Source organism: Chenopodium quinoa, unplaced genomic scaffold (genome assembly GCF_001683475.1).
Source record: "Chenopodium quinoa cultivar QQ74 unplaced genomic scaffold, ASM168347v1, whole genome shotgun sequence".
NCBI classification, from domain to species: domain Eukaryota; kingdom Viridiplantae; phylum Streptophyta; class Magnoliopsida; order Caryophyllales; family Amaranthaceae; genus Chenopodium; species Chenopodium quinoa.
This window is the reverse complement of record NW_018744988.1, coordinates 1,013,608-1,039,517: the sequence shown is the minus strand read 5'-3', so window position 1 is coordinate 1,039,517 and position 25,910 is coordinate 1,013,608. Positions and strand designations below refer to the sequence as shown.

General features: G+C 41.1%; 1 protein-coding gene across 1 annotated transcript; it reads left to right on the top strand.

Annotated features, from left to right (window-relative positions):
- The first annotated feature begins 7,018 nt into the window (after nucleotides 1-7,018).
- On the top strand, nucleotides 7,019-7,807 carry LOC110706506. The gene has a single exon (XM_021884424.1). The coding sequence runs from the start codon at nucleotides 7,019-7,021 to the stop codon at nucleotides 7,805-7,807; it is 789 nt and encodes a 262-aa protein (XP_021740116.1).
- Nucleotides 7,808-25,910: the final 18,103 nt, after the last annotated feature.

Genomic DNA, 25,910 nt, shown 5'->3' with positions numbered 1-25,910 from the left:
AGTGTAACACCCTCAAAAACATAGAGGGTGTTCCTTTTGATACCCTTAAGTACCAACTCCGAACCTCTGAAAATACACAACTCCCCATCTGAAAACACACCATTGTACCCCAAGTCATCCAGGGTACCCAATGAAATCAGATTCTTTCCTAAAGCAGGAACATGCCGTACATTAGTCAAAGTTAACCTCCGCCCATCAACAGTCCTCAACCTCATGGAACCAATACCTGTGACCTTACATGGAGCATTGTTACCGACTATAACCATGCCCCCATTGCGAGGTTCATATGTATCAAACCAATCTCGACGTGGACACATATGGAACGAACACCCTGAATCTAGAACCCAGTTATCAGATAAATCATCAGACCTAGCAGAACTGACTAATGCTAAATCTTCCTCTGAATTATAGCTCTCATTCGGTTTCTCTTCAACTACAGCAGCCTGGGACTTGTTTTTCCTCACCGGACAATTATTCCTAAAGTGACCCGGTTCTTTACAGTAATAACATGTTTTAGTAGTAGTTTTACTAGATCCATCCTTGCCGTTTCCAGCACCCGACCCAGCATTGTTCCCCTTGTTAAACCCCTTATTCTTTTTAGACTTTCCGGACTTAACAAACAACCCACTACCATTATCCCCATTATCACTCGTAGCTTTCATTCTGAGTTCCCTAGTATGAAGTGCTGCCTTCACTTCTTCTAAGGTTATAGAATCCTTACCAACAACAAAAGACTCTACAAAATTCTCAAAGCTAGACGGTAGAGATACAAGTAAAATCAACGCAGCATCCTCATCATCAATTTTAACATCTAAATTACGTAAATCAAGCAAAATAGAGTTAAGTTTTTCTAGATGTTCCCGTAAGGAAGTACCTGACTGCATCCGGAGGCTAAACAACCGCTGTTTCAGTAATAATTTGTTGGTCAACGACTTAGTCATATACAATGACTCCAGCTTCAGCCACAATCCAGCCGCCGTTTCCTGATCAGCAACCTCCGTGATGATTTGATCATCAAGACTAAGTAATATGGTAGAGTGTGCCTTCTCTTCCATAACTTCTAACTGCGAGTCAGTCGGTCCGTCTCCTGACTCCGAAGTAGTACTCTTTGGAGCCAACGGACGCCATATCTGCTGTTGTTTTAACAGAGCCTTCATCTTAATTTGCCATAGCCCGAAACTATTTTTCCCGGTAAACTTCTCAATTCTTATTGTTGAATCTCCTGCCATTGTTATCTTCAAGAAACTCTCCAAGGATTGAACCTGAGCTCTTGATACCAATTGTTGTGCGACAGCGGAAGCAAAGGTCGTAAACAAACAAGAAAACAATAAAGAAATTCAATGCAAACAATAAGAACAACACCAAGAATTTACGTGGTTCACTATCGATGTGATAGCTACGTCCACGGGCACCGAGATCGAATGATTTCACTATAAACTGGCAAAGATTACAAAGATTACAATGAAGAACTTAATCACTCAAAGTATTCTCTCTCTTGTGTTTCTCTCTCCGTTACCCTAATAATGATAATAGGAAGTTTATATAGTAGTGATTCCTAATTAAGATATACTTAGGTTACAATATCACAATATGATAAATATTAAATTCGTAATCGCTGAAAAAACCCAGATCGCCCGGTCGGGCGAAGGCCCGCCCGATCGGGCGCGAGAACACGTCTTTTCCAACAACCGAAGTACTCCAAAAAACCCCTTCCGCCCGGTCAGACCGGGCAATGTCCGCCCGGTCGGGCGAAGGCTCGCCCGGTCGGGCGAAAGCTCGCCCGATCGGGCGCGCGAGAGCAGCTTCTTCAACGAATTTGCCAGGCACCTCTTCTTCTTCCGCCCGGTCAGACCGGGCAATGTCCGCCCGATCGGGCGGACAAAGCTACGAAGTACGAGTCACCTAATATACTTATCAACAGTTGATAAAATTAGTTATTAAATAATGGATGTGTCCCAATTTCATTAAATTATTTTTAAAATAAAATCTAACAATATTTTAGATTCAACATTAGTTTACTTCTACTCTATAGTCTATAGTCCTTATGGATTCGCTCGTTCTAATTCTCAGCAATAAATCAACCTTAATCTACAATTACACTAGGAATATGAAAATTAAACCTAATTACATTTCATTTTTCTAAAGATTGAATTGGCTTGTGTTGCGTTACCGTGTTTAGGTATGTTTGTGGTCCTTAAGTTATTACTAAAGCTACGGGGTTATGTTTTGCCAATTAATGGCAAATTTATGAGTTCACTAAAAAGGCCACAAATGGAAAATATTCTAATGATAATAATTAATTAATATTTTTTTAATCGCATTTTTTTACTTCACACATGCACAATTATAAATTATTATGGTCAATAATAAAGACAAATAGTCAAGGACTCAAGCTTAAAATGCGACAATTTACTGTTTGTAATATTAAACCTTATTCAAGGTAATTTTAAGCCGAGAAAAACGCTAAAATTGTACTAACACCGAAAGTTATCATAATTTTGAGAATAGTAGATTTGATTATCAAACCAAGAATGTTGTAATGATGGGATATGATAGGATTGAAGTTATGCACTTGAAATAAAGCTTTGGGGATATGGTCCCCTATCCAAATTGATCATTAAGTTAGGAATAGTTTTTGTAACTTGAGTTGCTTTGAATTATTTTGGAACCTTTTGGCTCAAGTAATTGAATTATTATATGTATTGGGCCAAATGCTATTATATATTATGTCATTGCATATCTAAGGTGGAGAAGTTTATGTTAATGTCCAACATTTATCGACCTTACATATCAAAAGGCAGTGGTTAAATTGAGCAGTATCAATAATTATGTGTGTGAGATTGATCAGTAGTAGATATTTATATTATTTAATAATCTATAACCTAAACTAGCTAGTTACATAGAACCAATGTCCAATAGTAACATGTATGGGTGATGACTATCAAGTAAAAATAATCTAGGAATCCAATAACATTAATTTAGAATTGGTTAGTACTTAGCTAGCTAGGTGATGATAAATAAATTGTTGCAGTATGTTGGTAATGAATTTATGAAATGTTTAGAACAAGGTTTTTATCACAATGTTTAATTATTGTCATTATCCCCCTTTAAAAATGTGTTTTTCTTTATGCATACTCTATTAACACTCAAAACCTATCATCATAACCTCTAAAATGTCAAAAATGGTGATGAATGGATAAGATAATACATACTATTTCGGGATAAAGTTGGTCAATACATAATATTGACAAGAGACTTTACTTGCAATTATAGAGTCCATAATTTTCATTACCACCATTTATTACTGTAGTATATGCTAATCATAGTGTTCTAGTTTATTTTGAAGATCATTAGGATAGATTAGGAGCTTAGTAAGTCGTGTTCTACATGAGATTGATGAAAAGCAAATTTATGGCTAAATCAAATTAATAATTGTTTCGGATGAAAACAGTAGGACCCTGCCGAAGGTCCGATGAAGTGGACGAAGACTTGTCCGGTCCAGTTGATGCTGGGCCGAAGGTTTCCTGCACAGCAAACACACGTAAACTGGCCTCGGGGGTGGATCCGAGGAAGACCCCTCCGATGCCGAAGTCAGACAGTGTTCTTGGAGAGAAAGCTATGCAAGAGATTTAATGCTTGAGGCTTTATGTCTATCTGTCATAAATGAAGTAATTGAAGGCTTTTATACCTTTGCATATAAAGAGAGGAGAACAATTGGGCCCTAAATAATCATGGACTGACCATAGCAATTTGGACCAATTGACTTATGACTGACTTGAATTGATTGGAGGCTTGGGCCTTGAAATATTGGATCATTTAATGACTAGGCCCAATTAGCTCAATTGGACCCAAACAACTTGCCCCCCAGACCCGATTTGGAAGGATGACGGGTCGGGTTTGAATCCAATAAAAATGGAGGGAAGTAAATGATTTAATTAAATCAAAAGATTTAAATTTTAAACAGTCATTAACTAAATAACTGTAATTGGGATAATTAATGGGGAGTTGAGTGGATAATGGGCGGTTAATCAAGAGAGGAAGTGCTTAACGGTTAATTAAGGAGGCATTTAAGAGAGATTTAAATTTTTCGACCCCTGAAATTCCCTTTTCTGGAATTATAAGGCCTAATTTGTATTTTTGCCTCATTTCTTCACCGATTTGCACTCAAATTCTCGCAGAAACTCCCATTTTCGCTTTGAATCTTTAGCGCAATATCTCCGAATCCAAGTTCGACGCTCAAATCCGCCACTCCCACTGACTTGACCGGCGCATTCCGGCCTATATGAAGGTAAATTTCTTCGAGTTTCTTTTGATTTTCTTGCCTTTTTGAGAGAATTCCTCTTTTTCCTACTTTTCTTCTTCGAACTTTGATTATGGCTACAGGAAGAGGGCGCCAACCCGGTCGACGGGGTCAGGCTAGGGATCCCCGTGATCGCGCCGATGTTTGGAATGGGGAACGAGTCGGGGAAGACCCGGAGAGGGGAATTCCGGCCGTTCCTCTGAATGCCGCACCGCCCCAGCAGGACGCCGGGGCCGGCGAAGCGGAGCAGCCTGAGCAGAGAGAGTGGGCTGGGAAGGCCGAGGATTTGCCCCCTGTGCTTTGGGACTTGCTCCCTAGGCATGCTGAATGGCAGGATGCCGAGGCTCAGCGTGCCATGGTGAGAAATACCCCTTACTCTTGGTGGGTTTGACATGCCGAAGCCTACCGGTTTGCCGAGCAAATAGAGTTGCACTACGACATTTTCGAGGAGGATGGGTACTGGTGTCGAATGCCCTCGCCAACTGACAGGATCCACCGTCCCCCTCCTGGGTACATAGGGGTGTAATACTCGGCAATTACAATATGGGCTTCGGTTCCCTCTGGATCCCTTCTTTAGGGATATTTTAATAAAGTATAGGATTTCCCTGTGCCAATTAACACCCGTCAGCATTCGGCGGGTGATGACTTATCTCTGGGTGTGCCGGTTTTTTGCTGTTGAGCCGAATTTGCATTGCTTCCGAAGGATGCATCAGCTAGTGCAAAACATCCAGAGCGTGTATGGCCAACACGGGTCCTCAGGCTGGTGGCGAATAGAGAGTCGCCCCCAATATTTGACTATGTGGCCAAACGATTCTTCGAATAAGGATTGGAGAGGTCAGTGGGTCTGGGTAAGAGTTCCCGCTGATCCGGAGCACCCTTATTTTTTCGGAGCTCCCCGATACCTCTCCAGGCCTGATCCAAACATGCAGGACCTGGGCCCCGAAGACCTTGATGCCGCTCGTCACCCCAGCTACGAGCAAATGAGCTTATTCGGGAAGCAGGATAACCCTGGGGGAGTTGGCCGAATGAGATTCATCCCGGCCAGATGGCTTCCAGATAACCATTACGTCTTCCAAGAGAAGATGTTGGCGGTTGTCGGCCTCAGCCGAAAGTACAGGGATGGTAAGTATCTTCCGCTGGGGCCGAGGACTTTGCCTTATATAATTTTCTGCTTATTTTTAATGCTTACTCCCTCAGTCTAACCTTCGTCTTGCCTTTTCAGAGCTGAGAGAAGCTACCTCGGGTATTGACTACAATCGGCTTGGGGTGAACGCTGAACGAGTCATTTTAGACCGGGCTCCGGCGATCACAGCTCCGAAGAACCATCCGTTGCATCTGCACGAAACAGGCCTTCAGATCGAGGCTGCCGCAGATTACACCAAGCAGAAGCCTTGGTGGGAGAAGCGAGATCCCCTCAGGCCCTTATTACCCGAGGAAGCACAGGCTGATCAGACAGCCGAGGACGTATCCCGAGAAATCGACTCCTTGGAAGGAAGTTTAGGGACGTCTGGTGCTGCCGAGAGGGATACCTCTGCATCTGAAGCTCCGCCGAGGGTTCCGGTAAGTTCCTTGGATCCTGACTTGTTCGTTTTTCTTTTCTTTCTTTTTCTTTTTCTTTTTTCTTTTTTTTTATACACACCTTGATGCCCCCTCTTCTGCAGTCTGAGGAAGGGAGCGGAAGGAGAGAAAGGAAGGCACCTGCTCGTCCTGAGGATCCATCTTTGTCTGAATCTGAAGAAATGGACGAGCAACCCTTGGCAAAGAGGAGGAGGAGGTTAGCCGTGCTGGGGCCTCGTCAGTTTCAGACGGGGATGAGGCATACCGGGGGGGCATCCATATAAGGGAGCCTGATGAAGGTAGATGCTCGCCGAGGGCTCCCCCTCCGTCGGAAGTTCCGCGTCCTCAAACCCCCCCTCCACCTCCCGAAACTCAAGAGATGGAGGTGAACCAAAGAACTCCTGATCCGAAAGGGGGGGTTTAGGAACGCTCCGCTGAAGACTCTGAGAAACCGATCGCTGAAGGTTTCTCAGATGATATTGATAGGGAGGTTGATGCTCTACTTCGTCAACCTGATCTGAGGGAGGAAGCATAGAAGGTAATTGTTGCTGACCCTAGTGGAGACCAGCTGGGCTCCGCCGAAAGGGGAGAAAATGCTGAGCCCGAGAAGGTTCAGGAGGTTCCTTCTTCTTCCTTCCCATCCTTCCAGACGCTGAACTCTGGAGATCTGGGTTTCTCGGCCCCCCGCATCACTGTCCCAGAATCTGTTTGGGAACGAATTTGGGGCCAGAACCGCAAAGGGGCTGCGGGTTACTTCGGCGACCTCACTGGCATGTCGGAGGTGGACCGAGCTAGGGTGTGGTCGCTGAAGGCCACTGCTGGAATGGGAGAGTCCATCCGAAGGGTTCCTGACCCTGCCAGAGACAACCAGCGTTTGCTGATGCAGGTACTCAACCATTTAGGGGGTTTTTTTTCAGCTCTTCTCCTTCTTTTTTTTTACTGATGTGCCCATGCAAATAGGTTGTGCACAATCAGACTCTTACTATAGAGCTGATTGACACCCTCCAAGACAAGCTGGAGCGGGCTTGGGAGGATGCTAAGATCGCCTAGGAGGAGGCAAAGCTGGCAGAGGTGAAGCAGCAAGCTGCTAAAGAGAGACAGGCGGCGACCGAGAGATATGAGAAGCAGGCTTCTGAGGCCCTTCGGACCTTCTGCCACGCCATGGAAACTGAGGTTTTCCCTACTCTGATGGCTGGGGAGAGTGTCATCAATGAGTTTGGGGCTTTTGACATCCCCAGTTTCAGGGCGGCTATCTCTCGCCGAATCGCTGCCGAGGCTGCTGGTCAAGTCCAGGAGATGGAGCAGAGGCTGGAAGGTCTTGAGTCCAGCAGGATGGCCGCTGAAGAAGCTCAACAAGCCAGGGATGCTCACCTTTCTGCTGCCCAAGCTGCTGCTGAGGGCCAGGACCAGAAGCTGAAAGAACTGGAAGTTCGGCTGAAGGTTAAGGGAGATGAGCTGACCCAGGCCAAGACCGAGACTTCCAATGTCCAGCTAGAGCTTAACGAGCAAAAGACTTCTTCATCTAAACTCTCAGAAGAATTGGAGAAATCTAAAAAAGATTTGGAGGAGAGTCGAAAGAAGCTAGTTGATGCTGAGGCCTTGCTCCAAGTCCGCCTCTATACCCAAGAAGAATATGAAATGGGTTACACAAATGGGTTTAAGGTGGCTCGGAGGTTGGCTCTCCATGCTGAGCCTTCGCTGGATTGGGCTAAGTGCGCGCTTTGGGCTCAGGATCTCGAGGATCCACATATGTTGTATGCTACTCCTGCTGAGCATGAAATCCTTCAGGCTGAACAAGCCGAGGAGGAAGCTGAGCGGCAGGAGTTGGAGGCTGAACAGCGAGCCGCTGATGCTCAGGCAAGGGCCCAACCTGCCTCCTCTGCTGCTGGAACCGAGACTGCTCCGGGGCTTGACACTACTGACCAGCCTGATCCTCCGGCTGAAGCATAGGAAATCGGGCAGTCGTCTTCAGAGTCTTGCGGATCAACGTGTGCTTAACTTCAGACTTGTCGTTTTCTGAATCTCTTTTTGCCTTATTTTTTGCTTCAGCTTGCGTTGATGTACAAACAGTTTATTTTTGTTCCTGTACAGTTTGTTTGAACACTTTGTAGCTCGTGATACGAGCATGATTTTGTATTTTATGCATTTGACATTTCTCTCATACTGCTTTGCTTTGAACTTGCATGATTTTCATTTTTTTTTTTTGCTAAGTACAAAGCTTCAGCTTAGAGGTGTCAGCTGAGGCAGTCTGCACTTGTGCTTCTTGCCCTCTCAGACATCTGAAGACTTGTTCTTCGGATTTCTGAGATTATTCTAATTTTCCTTGTCTATATTCTGCTGGTTTATGCTTTTTCTCTTGAGTTTCGTCTATCTTAAAAATGGATATCTCAAACACAGGGCCAACTGAAGGCAGTGTTTCAAATAATGGCTATCTGGGATGCAGAGCTCAGTTAAGGCAACATCCCGGATTTGTCCATGGACTCATTGCCTTGCAGAACAAGTCCTATTAGGGTTTCTACCCCAGCTGAAGGACCAGAGTTCCTTAAAAAGGCAAGTTTATCGGCAATCCGAAACCTGATGCTCTGAGGGTGAAGGTTTCAGACAGGGCCGAAGGAAACCCTTAAAGAGTAGACAGTATAAAGAAAAACAGGAGAGAACATTGCAAATGTTTGTAGAAAATAGTGGCTCTGAGGCCTTTCACTAATAATTTAAAATGTACTTACAACAATTGTTCTGCCCCGAAGGGTTTACACATGGTATTTTTTAAGTACATCGGCATTCCAGTGATTTTTCAACTCAGTCCCGTCCAACTGCCGAAGTCGGTATGTTCCTGGTTGATGCTCATCATATACTTCATAGCGTCCCTCCCAGGCCGCTGAGAGTTTCCCATGAATTCGGTTTTTCTGCACTGCAGCAGCACTCTGAAGGACGAGGTCTCCAATTTTGAGAGGCCTCACTTGGACTCTTCGGTTGTAAAATTTGCTGATTCTCTGTTTGTATGCAGCCATTCTGACTCGGGCTAAGTCTCTCACTTCATCGAGGGAATTGAGGGATTCCCTCATAAGATCCTCATTCTCAGCCGAGAAGTGGCGCACTCGCAGGCTTTCTGTACCGATCTCCACGGGGAGAACGGCTTCGGCGCCATACACCAATTCAAAGGGTGAGTGGCCTGTTGCCTCTTTTTCGGTTGTCCGAAGGGACCAAAGGGTTCCTCTTTTTCGGTTGTCCGTTACTTTGCGGGTGGCATACCGCTGAATATGCCAGTTTGATGCCGAACTGATCTGTATACCGCTTCTGCGGCAAGTTATCGAACTGCCTCCCATGATCGAATACAAATACTTTCGTGATGCCGAAACGAGTGATGATATTCTGCCAGATAAATTTTCTGACAGTCTGTTCTGTAATGTTTGAGGTTGCTTCGGCCTCAATCCATTTACTGAAATAGTTGACACCGACTATCAGCCATTTTTTTCTGGTATGCGGCATCCGGAAATGGGCCCAGGATATCCAACCCCCATTGAGCAAACATAAGCGGATTCAACACCGGCTGAAGCTCTTGGGCTGGCTGATGGATAACTGGTGCGAATTTTTGGCATTTTTTGCATTTTCTAACCAGCTCCTTAGCGTCTGAGATCATGGTGGGCCAATAGTACCCTGCCCTTAATGCTTTGTGGGCTAAGGTCCTTCCCCCAATGTGGTTCCCGCAGATGCCGAGATGGATTTCCCGAAGGATATAATCTGCATCTGTTGGTCCCACGCATTTCAGTAATGGGGCTGAGAAGGACTTCCTCAGCAGCTCCCCGTTGAAGACAACGAACCTTGAACCAGTTCGCTTCAACTTGGAGGCCAAAATTCTGTCTTCGGGAATTTCTCCCCGAAGCTTGAAAGCCAGGATGGGATCCATCTAGCTTGGCTCTTGATCAACGCAGCACACTTCAGATGCTTCGTCGATACTTCTCTCTCGGCGCACCTCCACGTATACAGATCGGTTCAGCTCAGTGAGGGTTGAACTAGCAAGTTTGGATAGTGCGTCGACCGGAGCATTCTGACCCCTTGGGATCAGCTGAACTTCAAAAGTTCTCAGCTTTGCAATAAATGATTTGATCTTGGCAAGGTATGATATCATTGAGGGCTCTTTGGCCTCGTAGCAGCCGCCGATCTAACATGCAACTAGCTGAGAGTCTGTCTTCAGACAAACATGTTCGGCTTCCAGCGAGATGCACAATTCTAGGCCGGCAATGGCCGCCTCATATTCGGCTTCGTTATTCGAAGCTTTGAATGAAAATTTTAGTGCGTACTCGAAGGACTTGCCTTCAAGAGAGGCTATGACCACCCCTGCCCCCGAACCGTTCACGGTGGAGGATCCATCCGTGAACACGGTCCAGGTTTTCTTTTCATCATCCAGCGTTTCCTGATACGAGCATTCGGCCAGGAAGTCCGCCAGAGCTTGAGCCTTTATGGCTGCTCTCGACTGGTAGCTGATGCTGAATTCTGTGAGCTCGAAAGCCCATTTGGCCAGCCTACCAGATTTTTCAACTTTGCCGAGAACCTTTTCCAGCGGTTGATCGGTCGAAACCACTATCTGATGACAATCAAAATAGGGTCTTAACTTCCGAGCAGCTACCACCACTGCGTAAGCAACTTTTTCAAGTAAGGGGTAGCGGGTGTCGGCATCTGTCAGAGTGTGTCTGACGAAGTAGATCGGTTGTTGAACCTTATTTTCCTCCTTCAGCAGCACTGCACTGATGGTGGCTGGGCTGAGAGCCACGTATAAGTACAGGGACTCTCCTTCCACTGGGCTAGCCAGCGTTGGGAGTTGAGCCAGGTGCTCCCGAAGCTGCTTGAAAGCTTCTTTTTGCTCGTCTTCCCAGACGAGCTCTTTTGTTTTCGGGAGTTTCAGATCTTTGAAGAAAGGTAACCCCTTATCCGAGGCCCTAGAGATGAACCTCGAGAGGGCTACCATTCTTCCGGTGAGCCGCTGAACGTCCCTCTTTGTTTTCGGCTCGGGAAGATCGAGCGCTGCATGCACCTTGGCGGGATTGGCATCAATCCCTCTTTTGCTGACCATGAACCCAAGGAACATCCCTGATTTCATGCCGAAGACACACTTCTTCGGATTCAGCTTCATCTGGTGCTTTCTTAAGGTGGCGAAAGTTTCTGCCAGGTCCCTAACATGGTCTCCATCTTTTTTGCTCTTGACGATTGAATCGTCAACGTAGACTTCCATGTTTCGGCCTTTTTACTCTGCAAAAAGTTGATCCACCAATCTTTGGTATGTTGCCCCCGCATTTTTCAATCCGAAGGGCATCATTTTGTAATTATACACCCCGGCATTCGTAACGAATGCCGTTTTTGCTCGGTCGTCGGGGTGCATGAAGATCTGATGATACCCAGAAAATGCGTCCATGAAACTAAGCAAGGCGTGGCCACTTGTCGAGTCAACTAGATGATCGATCCTCGGCAAGGGATAAAAATCCTTCGGACACGCCTTATTTAGGTCCGTGAAGTCAACGCACATTCTCCAGGTGCCATTTGCCTTTTAAACCATCACCACATTATCCAGCCATTCTGGATACTGACATGGTTCGATGAAGCTTGCATCCAACAACTTTTTGACCTCGGCTGCGATGTCTCGGGTCTTATTTGCGGAGTAGTTCCGCTTCTTTTGCTTAACTGGTCGACACGTGGGGTCGACATTAAGCTTATGAGAGATGAGGTCTGGACTTATCCCGGGCATGTCAGCTGCCGAGAAAGAAAACACATCTCGGTTGTCCCGAAGGAGCTGGATGAGTTCAACGCGGACCTTTGGATCAAGGTCCAATCCGATTGTAACGCATTTTTCGGCGTCTCCTTCGGTCAATCGACCGTTTCGGTCTGATGGTCCAGTTCCATTGCCGTGGGGCTGGACTCCTCATTTTCTGGCCTTCTGTCTATGTCAGCAGGAGTTCCAGATTTTTTCTTCTTCGGCTGCCTCTCTGAGTCTTTCGGCTCAGACGATGAGCAAGCCCTTTCTTTTCCTGGCCCTTTTTCTTTAGCCAGGTCTCCTTGAGCAGAAGCATTTAGGCCTTTCGGCTTCTTCGCATTCGGCTGATTATCTTTCTCCTCCTCGTCCTCGTCGTCCTCTTTTGTACGACTGGCGGACGGCTTGAGGTAGTTGCACCTTCGGGCCTCCTTTTGGCTGCCCTCGATCCTTTCGGGGTAGCCGGCATCCGAGACATAGATCATCAGCTGATGGTATGTCGAGACTACCCTTGGATTTCGTGAATAATGGGTCTCCCCATGATCACGTTGTACACGGAAGGATCATCGATGACCAAGAATTAGGTCATGACGTTCCTAGTTGCCTCATCGCAGCCGATGGTGACAGGAAGTGTTACCATCTCGTCTGGATAAGTTGAGGCCCCGTTGAATCCGGATACCGGGTATGGTACCGGCATGAGGTGCTTGGGCTTCAGCTTAATTTGAACAGGATGTTTGCTCCGCTTCCGCCACCAACAAGAACCTTGCTGAAGTCGTAGTTGGCCACCGTGGCGATAATCACCAATGGATCCTCGTGAGGGAATGTCACCCCTCGGCAGTCGGCGGTTGTGAACGTCATGTTCGGCACCGGCGACTGAGGAGGCTGAATGCTGGCATTGTTCACCTGATGGGTCAGAGCCCTAAGGTGACGCTTGTGCTCCCTCCGAGAACATATTCCTCCCGAGATAACATTAATTGGAGGGAATTTTCCCTCCGCATTTTTGCTGTTCTTCCGGGGGAAGTCAAGTTCTTGCCGAGAGTCCTTTTCGGATTTCTCAGCCTCTTTTTTCTCGCGGTGATCCGCGATGTATTTTTTCAAGTATCCTTTCCGAACCATATCTTCGATTTGGTCCTTCAGCTGGATACACACTTCAGTGTTGTGTCCCGGTGATTCATGGAACTCACACCACTGATTTTTATTTTTGCGTTGGTACCACTCGGGGAGCGGTCTCGGCTTCCTATAACTCTGCTCTTCCTTCGTCACGCTGTAGATCTTAGTGCGAGGAAGGGCTAGCGGAGTGTAAGATTCATATCTGCCTGTGAACGGGGCAGATTTTTCCTTCTTCGGCTCGTTGGCCGAAGATTGCTCCGAGGCTTTCGCATTTCCTTTCGTCCTCTGGCCTTGGGCTTCAGACGATTGCTTTTGTTTCCCACTCCCAGATTGGGGTTGGGACTTTTTTTTGTTCCACTCTTCGGCTCGGATGAACTTATCCGAAGCGTTCAGAGCCTCCTCCAGGGTCTGTGGAGTGTGCATGACCATGAAGTCTAGGAACTTTCTAGGCTGAAGGCCATTCTGCATTGCGAAAACGACCATTCCCTGGTCCAGCTGAGAAACGCTGGATGACTCGTTGCTGAAACGAGTCAGGTAATCTCGGAGACTTTCGGTCTCCCCTTGCTACTGGCCCATGAGCTCTGCAGTGGTCTTCTCTCGACGGTTTGCCGTGGAGAACTTGCTTTTGAACTTGGTGGACAGGTCGTCCCACCCCGTTATAGAGCCTTCCTTTACTCCCTTGGAGATCCACGCTTGCGCGACCCCCTTGAGAGTGGTGGGAAAATATTTGCACCAGGTCGCCTCGGACCTTGGGCAAAGACGCATGTGCCCCTCGTAAGAGGCGATGTGGTCCTTCGGATCCGAAGTTCCATCATATGTAATGTGCGACGGTATTTTAACCATAGGCACATGCTCTTCCAGAATCCATTGCTCGAATGGAGAATTGGTGGGTAGCATCACGGCCTTGCCTTTGTTCCTGGCTGAAGGGACCGCGCTCCGCCCTCTTAGAGAAGTAGGAGTGGTTTTCGTCCCTGGCTAGGAAGTTCGGGCATCGGCTACAGGGAATGAGAGGCGACTATGCACACTCGGTTCCCTGCCGCCGAGTCGGTCGAGAACGCTTCGGCGAACAGTCTCAGGTTGCCCTCGGCGGTCAGTTTCCGGCCGAGAGGCTGAGCTGCTGCTGTTGTGAGTTTCTGGCCGAGAGGTAGAGGATTCTTTAAAAAAGTGAGGGTTCTTTTTCCTCTCTCTATCAGTCCTCCAAGTGTCCTCCTCCCATTCTTCCAGCTCCCTGAAAGAAGGAGGCTTTCCCCCCTCTCGGTCAACCTTCCTCCGCTGATGCCTGGTATGCGGAGGAGTTCGGTCACGAGGTGGGGGCATATTTTGTGCCCTCATCGCCTCCATGATCACCGCGAGCGCTCTTGCCACTTCTTCCGAGCTGGGCCCCGTTAAAGGTGTCCTCGGCTAAGTGTGGGAGTGAGAGCGGATGGTCAGAGGTTGACTTTGGGGCACTGATTGAGTCCTACGATCGGACTGACTTCTGTTAGACCGAGGGGGACTCGGTCTATGATGGGAGTTGTGAATTACGGGAGAAAGGGAATCCTCCCGGTACGATCCTCCCCCCGAACTAGCACCCTTCGAAGAGTTCCGGTCCGGCGAAGGTGATGGTGTAGGAGTTTTAGGCCTTTCGCCCACTCCTTGACTTAGTCTTTTGTTCTTGCGGTTCTTATCCATTGTTACTAAGATTTTTGCAAAATGATTTTGATTGGCTTAAAGATTTTTTGAAAGTCTTCCCCACAGACGGCGCCAAATTGTTTCGGATGAAAACAGTAGGACCCTGCCGAAGGTCCGATGAAGTGGACGAAGACTTGTCCGGTCCAGTTGATGCTGGGCCGAAGGTTTCTTGCACAGCAAACACACGTAAACTGGCCTCGGGGGTGGATCCGAGGAAGACCCCTCCAATGCCGAAGTCAGATAGTGTTCTTGGAGAGAAAGCTATGCAAGAGATTTAATGCTTGAGGCTTTATGTGTATCTGTCATAAATGAAGTAATTGAAGGCTTTTATACCTTTGCATATAAAGAGAGGAGAACAATTGGGCCCCAAATAATCATGGACTGACCATAGCAATTTGGACCAATTGACTTATGACTGACTTGGCTTGATTGGAGGCTTGGGCCTTGAAATATTGGATCATTTAATGACTAGGCCGAATTAGCTCAATTGGACCCAAACAATAATGATGGTGAATAGTTATTTGTTAAAATTTGGAGGAACCAAATATCCTATACGACTAAATCCATACCAAAACTAATGATCAATCAGAGGTAGTAATCAAGGTGTTCGGAGTCAATTTGGGCTTGGTTGAGTCGGGTGACGAATAGTTTAAAACTGGGTTAGTTTGATTTAGGTTAGGTTATATTCGAACTTATTGTCAATTTATTTTTTTCAAATTATCTATTGTTATTTGTTACCCTTTAAAAATCCATTAATAAATACTGTACCTCTTAACAATATTTCGGTTGGTTTGAGTTATGTCAAGTTAGGAACAAGTAATTTAGGGTAGAGTTTAGAGGTCGGGTAATCAAGTATAGGTTTATTTGCTAGGTTTAAGAATTAAGAGTAACCAATACTTCCCCTTAGTAATAAGATGGTCTTTGTTCCAAGCATGGCCAAAATGCATAAAATTTTTCTCCTTTAGGTGTCAACTTTTTTCTTTTTTTTTTTTTTTTTTTGTGATTTAACAATAACTTTTAATTAATGAAAATGTTAATTGGGGAACCACTTTTCTTTATCACAAAAAACAAACTAACTAGCACCCAAATGAACTTTTCAACTAATTAAGGGCGTGTTCATATTTACTGAACTGAGCTGAACTGAACTGAACTGATTGGAGCTGATTGGAACTGAACTGAACTGAACTGAACTAAGCTAAAATGAATATTTTATGATAGAGGGAAATTAAGAGCTGAACTGAACTGAACTGATTGGAGCTGAACTGATTGGAGCTGAACTGAACTAAACTGAACTGAAAATAAGTAAATATGAACAGGCCCTAATTTGTTCAATATTACACTTCCCCTTCAATTAAAAATTCTTACATAAATAGAATTATTACAAGTTAATCAAGGAAACTAGTTATTAATAGATAGTATAAAAATTGAGGGGACCATTAATAAGTATGTTTAGTTAATGTAATACTCTATAATATTTCCTTTTAATCACCATGATTTGGCTTTGATTTTATGCAAACTTGTACCTTCCCCTAATTAACTTTTTATCATCTCTAATTATGGTGTGGTTTAGTGGTAGGGGCCGATGTAGCTGATAAAGGACCTAGGAAGATTCTTGGTTTATTAATTTATTTTAATTAGTTTTTTTTTTTTTTTTTTTTGGTGCAAATCATCTAGCATAATGCTAATTGTAGTTTAATGATAGAATAATCACTTAAATTTCTCTTTGATAGTAGTAATTTTAAACTAGTAATGATTAAAGACAATGACGCACGAGAGGGTGGATGTTTAACCAACTATAAACACTTAGTTAAGCTCCCATCTAATTGTTGTTGACTTTTTGCCTTGTTGTTGGTAGTGGATTATTGTTGAAAATATAGGATTATTCAAGGTTAAAATATCACAAATTAAAACATTTAAAAGTAGAGATGTGAGAAAAAAAGTTACAGTACTTCATAAGTTATGTCATGGTGCGGATAACATGGCCTTGAGACCAAGATTATGTTCATCCGAGGCAATAAGATATAGTATTAAACTTCATATATATGTAGTCACTCAACCTTCTACTGAGAATATGAAGTACAAAGAAAAGATTGTACAAGTCTTGTTTGATAATTAACTGATAGCTAATTGATTATTAATTAACAGGTTTGATTAGCGGGTTATATTAGCTAGTTTAATTGGGTGATTGTGTACAAAATGTTTTGGTGAATAGCTGTTAGTTATAAGCTATTTGAGTGTATTTAATATCTAAAAAGCTAATTGTTCAATAAGCTAATTTCAAAAAAATCTTATAATGAGGTTTTCTTTTAAAAGAGTTGAGTCCAAAAAGCTCTTTTAATAAGCTTTTTACCAAACATTCACATTAGCTTTTGAAGATGGTCAAATCTCTAATAGGGCTTAATAAGCTATAATCTCTTTATCGAACAAGGCCTTTAACGGACTCAAACTCTATTTGAGTAACAACATATTGTCACTTACAAAGTTACAAGTCCCACAAGTTATTTTTACTCTTAATTAGATTAATAATTCAAAGAGAAAAAAAGTGAGTAAAGGTGTTAAAAATGATTGGATTTAACTTAATTCGAAGGATTAGGGACCCGATTTATATTCTAAAATACATGATTACAATAATTTAACCAGATTCAAACTTGAACTAACTTGACTAGGCATAACCAAACCCAGTTAAATTATATGAATTTATGCCCCTAAATTTGGGTAAGTATAATTTAACAATAATAAGTGTATCCGTGTATGATGAACACCCACAACATAAAGAGGTTAAAGAGGGTGACAAGGTGAAGCTTCTTGTGTTTGAAAAATTGCTAAGAAATTGACGTAAAGCTTAAAGCACATGTAGTTAGGCATGTTAATACTTAAAAGTAATATGACTAACAAATTAGTGACACATAATTTACGTATCAATGGAGGCCTTTTTTTTTCTTTTTTTTTTTTTTTTAATAATGCAAACGAGGGGCCTTGGAGGCCTTATTGATTGAGCATGTTCATTTGAAACATGTAACGTGTAAATGGGTCATAAAACATAGTGTTTTGCCATCTTTTTGAAATTTGGATTGGATCATTGGATATGGAGGTCATCCCTACCGGTGGTGGAGGCCCAACAGATTCTCCATATCCATCACTGGTCATGATCACCCATCTCTTGAATTTTTTTAATTTCTTGCATCAAAAGGCCATTTGCGATACAACGCAATCTATATCATATATCATATTATATCACTAATATATAAAGTCGGTCTCGTAAACAGGTCATGAGACAGTGACACTTGGCGTTCCAGCTTTTCGCTAATGCCAAGTGTCAGGCCACGTAAGCGACAAATGGATTTTATTGTGACCAAAGTTATTAAAATCGGGATTCTACTTTGAATTGGAAGGGGCTATCAGTATCGAATCGTAAAATCGAATCATAGAATCCTAAGATTCTACCGACATGCATAATCAAGACGTCAATATAAATTTAAATAAATATATTGAAATTATGAGTTTGAAACCTAATTATTGATAGATAATAGTTATTTACCCATTAAGCAATCAATACTTGACTATATATATTTATAAAAACCTATTAAACATGTTTGTTACTTGTAAGGATTTCGCTATTTCAGAAAAATATGTAAAATCGGGTGAAATCGTGAATCGAATCGTATGATATACATGAATCGTAAGATTTTAAGATTTAAATCGGAATTTTAATAACAATGCTTGTGACATATATATATAACGTGTCATCATGATTAGCCAAATGATGTGGTGTCATGTCATTTATTGAGTAGTTCTTTTAACCCCCAATTTAAGAGGATATTTAAGGTGATTAATCACCACAATTATTATCTTGATAAGTATCTCTCATAACCCTCAATTTAAGATGATGTTTAAGGTGAGTATTCACCTCATTTGATGTTTGGGATGCTTCGTTTGTGTCCTTTCATGTTTCTCTATAAATAGAAGAAGTCTTTTTCTGATGTTTAAACTTGAAAAATACATCAAGCACAATAGTCTAAACACATTCTTTGTTGGGCATAAGACCATAAGTTACTTGATTCAAACCTTCCACTCAAAAGTGTCTTTGTGTGGAAATGGTGTGTTAACCTTAGGGTTCATGCCAACGAATACAATTGAGCACCTTGGTTGCACCAGAAATTCGTTTTCAAGTCACCGATCGATATTGTTCCATTTGTTGTTAGATCATCTTTTTTATCTTTCTTAAATATTTTTATATTATTTGTACTAGACTACTACTTTTATTTACAACAAATGTAACTAAATTACATTCAATTACATTCAATCACTAATAATTGATTTTTAGTCATTTAAAATGTGATTCTTTACCAATAAAGCGTAGATAATTTTTATTTGAATTGGGTTACTTTAAGTCTTTAATGCATATTGGGGTAACTTTTAATCACTTTACGGCCTTTTTGGTTGGGGGGAATTGGGTGGAAAAGAAAGGAAAGGAGAGGAAAATTAATTGTTCCTTTATTTGCTTCAAAATATTATATGGGAATTGACTGGAAATGAAAGGAATTGGATGGAAAGCTCCCTTAATAAAATATACTCTCTCCTTTCCTCCCAAAATTGGAGGAATTTGACAGGAAAGAGAAAATTAAAATCTGTCAAATTATAAAAATTCATTTATCTAAATTTTTATTCCCTCCAATATTATAATTTTCCCTCCCACGACTAATATTTCCCTCCAATACACAAAAACCCTTGCCGTCATACAGAGTATATATAACCATCAGCCACAATTCTCTTTCTCACTGCAATCAAGCATACCCCAAATTACCCAAAGCTATTTGAAAATTTCAAGAATTTATTCACTAATCAAGGTTTGTAGCAAATCCTAGTAAGCTTTCTCATTTTTTCTAATTTTTTACCTTAATATAATTTGGGTTTGATTTTTGTCACTGCTATGACGTTTGATTATGGATTTATTATGGGTTAATGAAATTGTATTTGACCTTCATTATTATTGTTCTTTTTGTTAATATATGTCAGTATTATGAATTTGGTTCTTTTTGTTGGTATTATGAAATTATACATGTTTATTTATTTTCTGCAATAATTTACTCTGATTTATAATTATATTTATGTAATTTTGGTGCATATTATGCCATAGATGGAAGATTTTATTGGTAGTGATCATGAGCCAAATGTAGAAGATGACAGTAGTGAATTTGATTCTTTGGTAATGACTTGGGATAAAATGAGGCAATATGCTACTATCAAAATGATTTGTTTAGTTACATATGGATTATACATAATCCAAAAACGGAGTGTGATTCATAACCATATGCCATCTAGAGAAGAGACTATTGCACGAGAGATTGCAAGGAGAAACCTTTTTACATTTCTTATAAATCCTAGAAGAAGTCGTCATTTTTTTACGTATGCTACCAAAATGAAATAATACTAGAGGATTTTGGTTGTAATAATTCTCCAATTATGCAAAAATTAGGATCTTCAGGTGCTTCCAAAAATGAGAGCAAGGGTGAGAGTTCATCTAAAGGTAAGAAAAAAAAAGGAAGTCCAGATGATGACTATGAGATCCAATTTTTAAAGGAAGGACTTGATAGTGTTGCTGAAGCAATGAGGGAAGGTAATTCCATTTTGAAGCAAATTCGTCCACGGGTTTACTCAAGTGATGAAATATTTGAGGAAATTGTGAACTTGGGAGTTGAAGAAAGCAAGCAATTTAAAGCTTACAGATTTTTAAATGCTAATGAAACGAGGGTCAGAGAATTTTTTGGTTGTCCTCAAAGAATTCGTAAGGCTTTTCTTATTCAAATGATGGAGGAGGAGGGCGTTTCTAATTAACATACTACCATTTATATTTATAAATAATCAAACACTTTAGTCGTCATATCTAGTTATTAGTATTATGGGTCATTAGTAAGTTGGTCACAGTACGAAGGATGACTACCATTTTTATTATGTCATTTGTTATGGTTTTGGGTATTAGCTTATTTTGACTCTACTACATTTAATCTTTGACTTATAATAATTAAAGTGCTTTTGAATTTTATTTGCTACAATTTTTTGTCCTTTAACAATCATTGATGTGAAACTAACGTATTAATATAGTTAGTATATATTAATGGTTTGTTTATCATTAGAATAACATTGGAGAATGTATAAGTATATAACTGTTTGTTAGATCCTCCTTGACAGAAGCTAATGTAATATAATTTGGGATTGAAAATCCTTTATAAAATTCGTTTTACCTTCCCTTCCTTTACTAAGATTATACCAAATACTGGATTCCTTTCCATCAAACCAAACATTGGAAAATATGATTTTTGTCCTTTCCCTTCTCTTCCTTTCTTTTCCCTTCCCTTCTTTTCCTTTCCCTTCCCTTCCCTTCCTTTACTAACATTGAACCAAACAAAGCATTAGGTTATCATTATAATGGATGTACAATAATTATAGTACACCCGATTTTTTTAAAAGTTTTAAAAATGATGATGCGTCTTGTATTTGCAATTTGCATTATTAGGTATATAAACTTTAGTATTCCCCTCTTTCATTACTCTCTTGATCTATTAAATTTCTCAAACTCTGCGCTCTGCTTCCCTCTATTTTCTCTCAATTTTTTTAATTGATTTGCGCATTCAATCAATTTTCCTTAGCTTGTAACATGCTATGCGAAAATAATACAACATGTGAACCAAAATGATATTGCATGATATGTAAATCAAAATAACATAGTATATGAATTAAAATAAAACACTATGTGAATCCAAATAACATAGTGTATGAATCAAAATAACACTTCTTGTTTTTGGGAAGCAAGATGATGAAAATTCTACTAATCCACCTGATGAGAATGCAGATTTATCAACACCTAAGGTGAACATGTGCTTCTTCTTATTGCTTATGAGTGTGAAAAATTAGCTAAAATTCAACCCTAATTAGTGAAATAATTTACAATTCTTCTTTGAATGGACTTTAGGTATTTGATGTTCGATTTGAACATACAAAGAAGAATTTCTCGTTTTGGGCATGATTGATAAGGAATTTCGGCTTTAATCAATATATTTGAAGATCTATATGTGCTTGTTGAAATGGAGAGAAGGAAGATTGACAATGGATAGAGAAATAATGTTTTGATTTCGACCCTTATCATAGAGAGTTTTCTTCTTCTTCTTTGAAGGAATTCTTATAGAGTGGTTTGTTTTCTTGTTATTTTGTTTTCTTTAATTGTTATTTCATCAAATTAGTTTGCGTAGACTTTCTGATTAGAGATACAATGGTCTTTTTATCCAATTTCTTAGAATGAGCCCGGGAGTACAATATTAGGTACTCCTGACCAACTATGGTCTTTTTCATATAACGTAAATTTATTTTGAATTTTATATATTTTGTAATATGTGTGTGTTACATATGAAGTATTCTATTGTCTATATTGTTATCTAGCACACATTAGAGAAACTCATGAATTCCCGTGATGTGTTTACTTGTTAAGATCGGCTAGACCGCTAGTCCATTATACTTAGCAAGGTCGAGCAAAATTATCCGAAAAATCGAAAATTAGGGTACTCGTTTCGATAATCATAACATTTAGGGTATCCGATTCGATAAATTTTTATTGGGTATGGTCATTGGGTATCATTTTAAAAATAACTTTAACCTGATCATCCGATAAATAAGTTTTTTTTTACTTAAATCTATTTATCCAATATCTAAACAGTTACTTTACTTCATAATCATTTCATAATTTTAATAATTAGTACTATTATTAGTATGGTCATGAACATGTGGTACTATTGTTAATTAGTGTTGAATGATATCATAATTACTAAATTTTCAAGCCTAAATTTTCATTATTGAATATCATATTGGGTATTCGATAACCGATTCGAAAATCATGAATACCCAAAATTATTGGTTAGGCTAATAAATATCATTTTTAATGTTATTCGTTATCGGGTACCCAAATCGTTAGTGTTAACGGTATGGGTAAACATGGGCACGGGCCGTGCCGGCATGCGGGCGGCACGGGTCCGGCACGACTCCAGCACGACCACCGGGACGACACGGCACGACGGCCCACCTGTGGGCCGTGCCGTGAACAAGTTTCTGGATTTTGGCACGGGCACGGCACGTGGCACGGCGGGCGGCACGGTGGCCGGCACGTGGGCCGAAACGCTGGCACGACCCGCCGGCACGGCCGGGCACGGCACGGCCCGTGCCAAATGACCGTTGGAAAACTAGTCGTTTATGGCCGTTTTCCAACAGCTATAAACGGCTAGTTTTCCACCCCATTTCCCACCCAAATTCCCTATAAATACCTCATATTTTCCTCCAAAATTTTCACAATTCATCAACTCATCTCTTCTCTCTTATTCTCTAATTTTCTTACTCCCAAATTCTCAATTCTCAAATTCCTACAAATCATACAATCTTGCTCTCTTTTGTGAAAAGAAAAAAAAAATTCCTACTCTCTTATAAATTTTACATTTTTACTATTATTACTTTTATTAGTCTACTACCAAAAAAAAAATTTGTTATATTTGTTATTGTTATTGTTATTGTTATTGTTATTGTTATTGTTATTGTTATTGTTATTGTTATTGTTATTGTTATTGTTATTGTTATTGTTATTGTTATTGTTATTATTATTATTATTATTATTATTATTATTGTATTCTTGGAACTACTTAATTATATAAAAACTACTTTCTATTTTAATTGTGGGTTATTTGGATTGTTGAAATCTATCTAAGGCGGGACTTGGGCTCTGGACAACGTCGCTCCTAACCTCTCCTACCTGGGATCTCATTGATCCAAGTAATCTACTATTATTATAATTATTTTTAAAAATTTAATTTATATAAAAACTACGTACTAATTCTTATTGTTATTGTTATTATTATTGTTGTTAATTGTTATTATTTTTGTTATTGTTACTTTGTTATTGTTATTTGTATTATTATTATTATTGTTATTGTTACTTTTATTGTTATTATTATTAATTAATCATGGCATCAAACCCGAACGCTTCCTCCTCCTCTAGAAAAGCCAAGTCAAAACGTAGGGAATCACCAAACCCAAACACTTCAATGTCTATGCCGCCCCCCCTAACATGCTCTTTCCCTCCCCTAACATGCCCTTTCCAAACACTTCCACCCCTTTCTTTCATCCCCAAAACACGGGAGGGCAAGAACAAATGGATGATATGGCTCCTTGGACCCAATTTCAACAAAGCCAATTTCAACAACATGAATTTCTTTTTCCTCCTCCTTCCCAAGGTAGCCAAACACAAGCCTCCGGGTCAAGTGAACCATCATCCACCCAAATGCCCAACACCCAAAATCCTAACATATTAGAGTGGTGTACTGAAGAGGATTTTGCTCAAACCAAAAGAAAGAGTGAAGTTTGGTCACATTATCAATTAAGTAAAAATGGACAAAAAGCCAAGTGTCGGACTTGTGGTAAAATTTTCTCGGCCGATACCAAGGGAGGGACGGGACACATTAGTAGACATTCAAAAAAATGTGGTGGACCATCTAGTGATCCAACCCAACCCAAAATTTCTCAATTCCATCCACAAGGCTTCATTTACAATTACGAGAGAGATAGGGATGAAATTGGGAGAATGATTGTACATGCCGAACAACCTTTTCTTTTCGCCGAAAATGATGCCTTCAACAACTACATTAACCGAGCACTACAACCAAAACACAAAAATCTCCCGAAAAACCGTTCGATCTGCTGCCATGAAGACTTATCTAGAGTACAAATTGAAATTAGTAAATGAATTAGCTAATCTTCCTAGTACAGTTTCTTTAACCGCCGATGCATGGGATGGTGGATACGGACTCCACTATTTATGTGTTACTTGTCATTGGTTAGATAATGAGTGGTTGTTACAAAAACGCATCATTCATTTCAAAATGCTTGAATACCCTCATACCGGTCTTAACATTTCACATCATTTAATGGAAGCCATTGATGCATATATTCTTAGGGATAAAATCATGTCTATGACTTTCGATAATGCAACTTCTATGACATATAGTGCGAATTTGGTCAAATCCCAATTGACCGATGTTATATTAGATGGAGATGCACTTCATGTTAGATGCATTTGTCATGTTCTTAACTTGTGTGTGAAGGATGGAACACGAGCAATTGGTCCATTTTATCACAAAATAAGGAATGCTATTATGTCTATTAATAGCTCTAACATGAGATATCAAGAATGGAAAGGTTTTTGCAGGCAACAACGGATAAAAACCATAAAAATAGCACCGGATTGTCCAACTAGGTGGAACTCCACCTATGAAATGTTGATTCGGGCAATCTAGTACAAGGTTCATTTAACACTTTTTTATAATATGAAATTTCCACAATGTGCTTTACTAGAAGATAATTGGGTTAATTGTGAAAAATATATGCAGTTTTTACAATTACTATATGGTATGACACATTGTTTTTCTTCTGTATATAATCCTTGTTCTCATTCTTTTCTTAGTAATGCATGTTTACTTGCACAACTTTTTGCGGAACACCGATCACAACATGTTTATCGTGGATATCTTCCATCCATGGAGGAAAAATGGCGTAAATATTACACCGATATTCCTATGATTTATATTTTTGCTTCTATTTTAGATCCTAGGCAAAAATATGATGGCACCTTTTTATTAATTGATATTTTTGCTTCTATTTTTATGGTTTTTATGAATTAATAAAATATGATGAGATATCAATTATGGAAAAAAGATAACTTCAGGACGCTTGCTTACTTATTCACCTCCAACTTTGCCATGAACATACCTGCGAAGAAGACGACCCTTGATTTAGGAACGATTCAGCAAGGCGAGAAGGAGGGGCTCCGTTCTTACATCAGGCGGTTTAACCTGATGAGAATACAGATTCAAGGGTTACCGGATGAGGTAGCCTATACTGACTTTTTCAGAGGCCTCAAAGACGGGTCGACATTCAAATTTGATTTGGTTCGAAAGAGGGTGGCGACTCTTCAAGAGGCGTTGATTGAAGCGGAAGCCTATATACAGGCGACTGATCTTTGTAGTACGGGAAAACAGACGGACGGGAAAAGGTTCGATAAAAGAGAAGGACGACAGAAACAGTCGTCGAACAAAGATGAGAAGAAGAGAAAAGAGGTCTGGGCGGCTGATTCCTCTAAACAGCCGGCCCAGAAGAAGAAGAAAGAATTCAAACCATACTCCCCAAAGTATGCGTTTAACAAGGATAGCCAAGCTATCCTAAAGGAAATCAAGGGACGGATCTCAATTGAGAAGCCGGCCCCCATGAAGGGTTCTGCGAGCAACCGGAACCAAGAAAAATTCTGTGATTATCATGAAGATGTTGGTCATCACACCAACGAATGCATCAGTCTCATGCGGTATCTGGACCGCCTGGCTGAGCAAGGAGATCTTGACTCTTATGTCAAGAAATCTACGGGGAACACTTCCTCGAAAAAGCAGTCGGCCAAAAAGAGTCAATAGGCCGACAACTCTGATACAGATGATGCAGTCGTCTACACCA